We start from the raw sequence: 8,203 nt of genomic DNA, 5'->3' as shown, positions 1-8,203 counted from the left end.
GCTAAATGCGGGTCATTTGTTCTGGGTTTGATGGAGCAGGTCAGTAAGTGAAGGTGAACCTCAAAGCCGTACGTGGTCTCTGACTGCGAGGCATTCTCGTTTCACACGCTCACAGATGGACTGGTGGAAGAGCTGTGGAAGTATCTGGAGGAGTAAGACCAACTGTTCAGCAAATGTTCAGCCTGGGATTAAATGGCTTCCTCAGAGTGAAGGCAATTACAGGGCAATTACAATGCCAAGATGACATAATTATAACATATTTCAAATCTTTTGATTGGTAAGGATGATTTGTTTTATAATGTTAAACATGTATGTTAGGATGTATTGGTTGGCTGTGGTGGCCAACAGATACTGTGTAATAAATCTAATAAATCTTATTATTTTATCTGTTTATTGTGTTTGCACCCTCAACAAAACTTCAAAGTGTTCCCAATAAGTGTTGTGGTGTTGCTGGTCTCCTGGATTTGGTTTTGGGTGGTCAGATTTTGCTTATTTTTGCAGTCTTTTTGTATCATTCTACGAACCCCAGTCACTGTAGAAGGCACAACAAACCATATTTTCCAGACCATAATTCACTCCTCAATACAAGTTGCACATTGTAATCTTGAGAAGAAAAATCTATATATAGCTTTTTGTTGTATGAGTCACGTTATAGCGCAGTGCTGATAAATTCTTAAATCTAACTGGTCAGAAGCAGCTTGGATAGTAGTAGCTCTTATATTTTATCATTTCTTTAGTAACAACACATTCACATGGTGATGAACAGTCCACATGATCGAGTAATAAAAAATTTGATAAATAAATGTGTTAATATTATATTATATTATATTAATATGTTAATATTATACAAATAATTATGGAAGGATAATTTCCAGTCCCAGTGTGTTGTCAGTGACAAGACAGAGAAATTTATTATTATCATATTATTATTATTATTATTATTATTATTATTATTATTATTATTATTATTATTATTATTATTATTGAAATGAACTGTCTGTTTAGGGAAGTCACTGTTAAGAGCTTCTATAACATAAGTGATAACAGGAGTTAACTTGTTTTGGACATTTAACTACATTAAATGTAATTATATATGATTAAAAATATGATGTATTATTCTTTAATAAATAAAAAATGCAATTGCTATGAAATTGCTGTAGTATTAGAGAAATAAAACACTTCTGGACAGGAAGTGAATCAACTTCAGGGTGGACTTTTACTCTGCTTCACTTTAGGGTGCGTTCACACCATTTTAATTGAATTCAATCCAATTTTATTTGTACAGCTCTTTTAACAATGGACATTGCAATCACAAAGCAGCTTTACAGAAATATAGAAATTCAGGATATAACTTTTAAATTCATAAATGTATTCATAATGAGTAAGCCTGAGGTGAAGAAAAAAAACCTCAGAGATAATATGAGGAAGAGAGGGTGAGGGTGAAGGTGAGAGACTCAGCTGGGTGACACTAAAGAGTGTGATTATAAATGATTTTCCCGTCTAACCGTGGGTGAAAAAGTAACCTGGAAATTTGTTCTAGTTTTAACATGAAGTCTATTTGGTAAAGTTATCTGCTGTTCACTGATATGCCTCCTGGTGGTCCAGGGGTAGGATCCTGCGCTCTCATTGGGTTCGATTCCTGGGCAGGGCGCTAACCCAGCTACTGAAGACTTAACTCTCAGTACCGGTCCCAAGTCCCGATAACATGGGAGGGTTGCTTCAGGAAGGGGATTGGTGTGAAACCTGTGACAAATTGAAACGTGGACCAAATGATCTGCTGTGGCAACCCCAAACAACATCAGCAGTCCAAAGCCATCTTTATGTTCTCTAAGTGGTTTCCATACTGGCACCCAAGTGTTTTACTTCTTGCCTATATTTTTTATTTTATCTTAGCACTGACCCTAAAAGTGTACTTCAGAGATCTCTATCGTGATCTGTTTTCTCCATAATATAGTTAGACTTTATTTCAAACCTGATTTCACTACTTAGTAATGTTTAAAGTTTCTGCTTATCTAACTGGGTATTGTTGGTACCAAGCTAAGGCTTCCATATTCCTTCTAAAAATGTTTGTGTGTCTGCATTAATAATTGTAACCACATTACAATAGGCAAACATTTTTTATCAACAATACAGTCTGGAAAATATGATCAATAAACTGATGCTTGCAAATTGTAAAAAATGAAATCAATTCCACTTAACCTTGATACCAAACATTTATTTTAATATGTATAAGATATATCGTCCCCGAATCAAAACACACTGCAGAGCAAAGCCCCATGTTCGATTATCTGTCAGAAAAAAAACAAAAACATTTCTCACACGTTTAACATTATGTAAAAGAAAAAGAAAAAAACATAATAAATGAAAGAAATGTTTCTTCATGGCACTCGAATAAATGTGCACCCTGTCATCTTTCGTTAAACAAATACTCATATGAAAGGTTAACACTTTGCAAATGTAACATCTCTCTTCTAATTTACATCACCACATGAGCTCTCTCAAAGTTACAAATATCTATTTACAGAGGTACAAAGATCTAGTGGTTACTCAGCTGATTGGATAAAATGCATGGCAGAGCATAAAGGTACTGACCACCACCATTAAAAGGCATCATGTACAAAACCAGAACAGAAACTGGAGTTACAGTACGTACTGTATCAAATGACCATGCAGTTAGAAGATCCGGTTAAAGCCTTAGAATAGGGTACATTTATACTGTACAGTCATGTATAAAATTCTAAAATGAATTGGCTCACTTCTCATTTTGATAACGTACACTCCACCGAAAAAATCGTATACACATGTCCGTGATGTCTAATTGTGAACGAATCAAAAAACAGACAGGAACGAAATAATAATAATAATAATAATAATAATAATAATAATAATAATAGAAAATCCTAAGTTATATAAATTATTCTGTACATTAAATAAATTCATCTCTGACCATGTTGCAGATACCAGGGTTATTAATACATTGTTTTATTTTTTTTTTCTTTCTATTTTTCATTTTATAAATGTGTATATGGCATTGTTTAGGATTAGAAATGTAGAAATGCACAGTTTTAGAAGATTCTTCACAAATGAACGAACACCTTCATTGTGTGATCTTACTGTGTCAGACTCACCACGATGAGCTTCTTGATATCTTCGTTATCAAATACTCCCACAAATGATGCATGTTGACCATACCATATTGTCTGGACAGTAAATCTCCTCAAAATAGAAGACACATGGTTGTAAATTCTTTCTGGTTTAAAAGAAATCAGGATGTATCACGATTTGGACTTTCTCTGTATGGAATCTGGATAATGTAAAAGTATACAGGAAATAATATAAAGGAATAAAACATGATGTGACATGACCTAGAGTGGACTGATTTTCTATAACAGCACATCCTGAAGTCTTTATTCCTCTTAAAGCAGCGCAATTGGAGAAGAGGTTACAATTTCAAATAGATTAATAGACGGCATGCGTTCTGTTTTAACCGTTTACTGTTTTATCACTTGCATTATAACAGCTATAAAGAACCATTCCCTCACCAGGTTCTGTTTTCTTCAATGCATCTTGTCATGTTTTGATCTGTTAACATTATTAAAATTTGTTCGTTATTAGGTTTATAATATTCGGTGAGGGAGTCCATCATATCTATGTCACGATTCCTGTTGTTACTATAGAAACAATAACATATTAAAGCAATATCGCACGAGAAAGAACACCGGCTGCAGGAGTGAGGCACAGTCATGCTAATATTCAGCACAACCTCACAACTGCGGCTGTGATATTGCTTTTACACGACAGTTCGATAAACAGAATTGCTAATGAGTAACTGCGATTTCATACACAATCTGACTTTTTTTCTTATATTTTCACTGTCAGTGTAAATATTTCCGAAAATAGCCACAGCTAGATAGAGCACTATGTGTTGCCATGCAACGTACAGACTGAATGACAGCCCATAATAAGAATAGTAACGGTTTCGGTGTAACAACTATAGCTGGAAATGGAAGTTTTCCGTAGCGAAAAGAGAGCGAGACAAAGAGACACGAACAATGAAATGTACCAGAGCTGTTATGCTGAATATCAGCACTCTGCTTTCCATTCGGTTCGTCCACCAGAATAGTGGAGCGGACCAAACCAGTATAATGCAATGCTGTTACCGCTATAGAAAATTAACCCCGGCTTCAGATTCAAGAATTCAACTGCGCTGTGGTCTAAATTTAAATATAATTTTTACTCTGCCTCACAAAAGGCACATCAGATTTTTTTGATCTGTAAAGTCTTCAGCTTTTCTCCTGTTAGTGTTGCAGCTTTGTATGTTGAGCTGAAGCGTCTGCAACAATCCTGCGTTCTCCCTTCCCTTAGACACAGAAAGAGTCTGAAAGAGTTTTTGTTTGTCTGAAAAGACTTGCTATTATCATGGTGATTTCAACTTAGCAAAGCTATGTTTTGTTCTATTTTTAATCTTCACATCATTTTACTCAGAATGCGCTAAAAAACGTTTAGACAGAAGCTAGACTGAGGGATTTTGGATATTATGCTAGCGACAATCTTATGGTTGCAAAACTACCCTATCTATCGGAATAGTACTGTAAAAAATACATATGGCCATCTTATAGAAAATTCCAGAAAATATGGTAAGTTCTCTGGCAAAACACTGCATTTTGAATGCTAGCAAATCTCAAATCAAAAAGCGACATAATTCATCAAAAGGAGAGCGTCTAAATGTGTCTAGGATGTCTACTAATTTTGCACCATATTGAGGAAACACTGCACAATGTTTAGAAAGTTATAGTAATCAACAGGCAAAAAAATAAATAAATAAAATCAATAACTTACTCTAAATCTCTCTGAGGCACTCTATGAAGAAAGATTATTAGCAAAAGGTTCCTGCAGTGTGGAGAAACAAAAAAAGTCAGGTGTCAAAATCAACCAAAGAGTTGAAGTGCTTCTTCCGGAGTCTTTGTGAAGGTTGCTTGGATTTTTATAAACACCCGTAGAGAGGAAGAGGAAGAGGAGGAGGAGGAGGAGGAGGAGGAGGAGCAGCTTGCCAGGTGAGAAGCAGGGAAGAGAAAAACAAATTCCACGGGAACGTCACTGTAAATATTCAGCCCATCAACCCAAAAAAAGAAAACAAAATTTTACGTGTGCTCAAACTACAACTGAGGGACAAAAAAATGAGAAACTGAGAAAAAATCTAATATGAATACAGTGAATGTGACTGAAAATGGAAAATATAGGTAAATAGGTGAGTTTAATGTGAGACGTGTCTGAACCTCATCTTCAGCACTTCAACAACTGTCTTAAGGCAAAACCTTCTTCGGTGCAGTCGAAAAGCATTAGTCTAATCACTAGGTGAAAAAAGAATGGCTAACACAGTGTGTATGGGAGACCGAATCAACCCTCCATAATGCCATGTCCCAAAATTTTGAATGCACTATTGCCATGACTCAGTCAGATTTCCCTACTGGCCTAAAAGCAACATGTAGGATAATTATTAGCCATTAGCAGAGATGCAGTAATGATGTTGAATAATGTGTTCCGTTACAAATGTTTACACTGAGAACAAAATGCCAACACACTGGATAAGGTATGAAAGTACATTTCCAAAAAAGCACCCCCATGTTGCCCTAAGAGACAACACTCATACCTGTTAAGCATAATCAGAGCTGAAAAACAAAACGAAACATAAAACACTGGCTAGGTAGTGAACGTCTGTGACAAAAAGTTTCCTTGTGTATAATAGTATCAATTATTATAAAAGGAAAAGTGTATTTCATTAAACCACAAAACCACCCTCGTGAAAGAGTCACAAAAATGAACTTTTGTGCTTTGTTCAATGTCACAGTACATCAAAAAAATTGAAAATACATAACGCCACCTTACAAAGTCGGAGGGAGCCAGTGCAGGTGAAAAGAAATTACTGTATATCCAGTGTGACTCCCATCTGTCCTTCCAGAGAACTGCAAGTCAGATAAGAGAGCAAGGCCACTCTGGAACATAAAGACGGAATGAGCTCGAGTTCACTCTTTGAAGGTCACAGTGGGAGGAGGCGTAGGGGATGGTTTGAAAAAGTGCGGCAGGTTCCTGGCATTGTCTGGACTCGGGCCTCGGTCAGGCAGCAGGATGATGTTTTTGCGGCGCAGGGTGGAGTCATGGCTGGAGGCAAGGGAAAGCGTCTCGGAGGCAGCCTCGGCTTCACTGCTTGACTCAACAGGTGTCACGCGGATGGTGGTGATGGCCTGCTGGTGTTGGTGCGGGTGGGGAAAATGGTGGTGATGGTGAAAGTGTGGATGATGAGGGTTGCTCATGTCAGGTACATAGCCGTCCTTCAGGGAATCGCAGCTCTCTGAATTGCGGTTGAGATCGTTGAGCTCAAAGCACTGGCGTATGCTGACACGCTCTGGTGGTGCCTTCCACCTCCAGGACCCACCGGCATCTGAGTTGGGTCTGTTTTCCGGGTGGGCATCAACGTGCACAATGCCTGCGCTGGGGTCCTGCTCTGTCAGTGCCTTGTAGCGGATGGATCCTGTGCGGCTGACAGCACTGCCCTCGCTCTTGGGGCTTCCGTGAATCATGCCCTGCTGTTTAGACATGGCAATCACTTGCATTATCCGTGGCTGACTGTTAGTCCTGCAGGGGGCGCTCTTCTCGGCCATCTTCATCCATTTTGCCCTTGCATTCCCGACCATTCCTCCTCCACCATCACATACTTCCTCGTTGTCTTCCTGCAGAGATGAGCACGCATTTTCCTGTGTCTCCTCTGGAATGTGTACTAACTGTGACGAGCCTGGCCGTGACTGGATAGACACTCTGGCCCCACCTCCACCACCACCTACACCATTGTGGTTAGCCAACGGCACAACACTGGCTGCCATTTTCATATACTGTCCAGGCGGCCCCTCCAGACCCATGGCAGTGGGTTCAGAGCTGCAGCGAACTTCCATGCCCCCTTCAGGACCCTCCCCTGCCTGCAACGAAAGCTTGCGGTTCTCGTTTTTGGTCTTCCATTGTGAGAGCAATTGCTTGGATCTTGTGGAATCCATGGAAGCATGGATGGCGGCGTGACGACGTGGCAACGGATCCTCTGCACCTATAGAGTGTGAACGAGGCAGAGTGTTGCTAAAGGTCACCATGCTATCCTGGTACAGTTGACTAGCTGCTGTGATACATTCCAGCTCAGTGCTGGCCCTTTTTAAGCTGAAGGAAGAGTCACGGTGAGGTCCTCTAAGTAGGATGCTTTCCGAGCGAGCTGAAGTTGGACGTTCCCTTACGCTCAGACTCTTGGGCTGGAGCAGTCGTGGAGGCTCTGTGTTAAGGTTAGGGAGAGGACGCAGGGGCTCACGGAGGGCAGGAGGAGGCATGATCGGCTGAGGCTGGGGGGGAATCTGCATGGGTGGGGGCTGAGGGTGACGTGGCTGGGGACGTGGCCGCTGGCGAAGTGACGTGTCCTCGCTGGGTTTAAAGTTACCCACTGCATACAGACCCTGAAGGAGAACACATAAAGCAATGTTAGCACTATATCTGCAGTAGTGGTTCTTTGATCTCAACACATTCACAGATACAGTTTACTATTAGTTTGTCTTCTGCATGAAAGTAAATACTCTCACTTTTTATTGAAGCGTATATGTTCACAGTCTCAAAACACACATCTGGTCTTGACCAGGTACTCTGTGAAACTTTCTGGCAAGGTTTCGCAAAAAATGAATAGTATGCTTCATATTCTTTGTTTTTTTTTATAGAATAGTGATCAAAACAGTTGAAAATATAATACTGACCCCTGCCTATATATGTAGGACTATCCTTTATAAATGTCACAACTTAATGTCTTCTCTGCCCACATAAAGTCATTAAAGGGCTTGATGGGTCTAATCACACCTAAACGCTGTCTGACAGCGATACTTGTAAGAGATGTGTTAGGACTTCATAGATTATGCGCCAATCCTTGCTGCAAATGCAACAGAGGGCAGAAAGCAGCACAGCATGGTATTTTCTTAAAGCATAAATGCATGCTATAAGATCAGCTTTACTCAAATCAGCATGTTGGTGATCACAGAGCAGCTGGAGGACCGAAAAATGAGCGGAGGAGTGTGTGGGAGGATAGCAAAGAAGCAGCCACATGGGATTTACTTAGAGTCTATTTATAAGCCCATTAAACACAGCGTTGTTTCATCACTCTGCACCAAACCCCCCTAGATAGTGA

General features: G+C 39.6%; 1 protein-coding gene across 1 annotated transcript in view; it reads right to left on the bottom strand.

Moving 5' to 3' along the window:
* Positions 1-2,199: 2,199 nt before the first annotated feature.
* plppr4a (phospholipid phosphatase related 4a) overlaps positions 2,200-8,203 on the bottom strand; it is a 28,009-nt gene continuing 22,005 nt past the window's right edge. Inside the window, exon 7 of the mRNA XM_058414616.1 lies at positions 2,200-7,487. Coding sequence (XP_058270599.1) covers positions 6,024-7,487 — 1,464 coding nt within the window. The 3' untranslated portion in view covers positions 2,200-6,023. The remainder of the gene's footprint in view (positions 7,488-8,203) is intronic.

Source organism: Hemibagrus wyckioides, linkage group LG17 (genome assembly GCF_019097595.1).
Source record: "Hemibagrus wyckioides isolate EC202008001 linkage group LG17, SWU_Hwy_1.0, whole genome shotgun sequence".
NCBI classification, from domain to species: domain Eukaryota; kingdom Metazoa; phylum Chordata; class Actinopteri; order Siluriformes; family Bagridae; genus Hemibagrus; species Hemibagrus wyckioides.
Note: the sequence above shows the minus strand (reverse complement) of the source record. Positions and strands in the feature narration are given on the sequence as shown.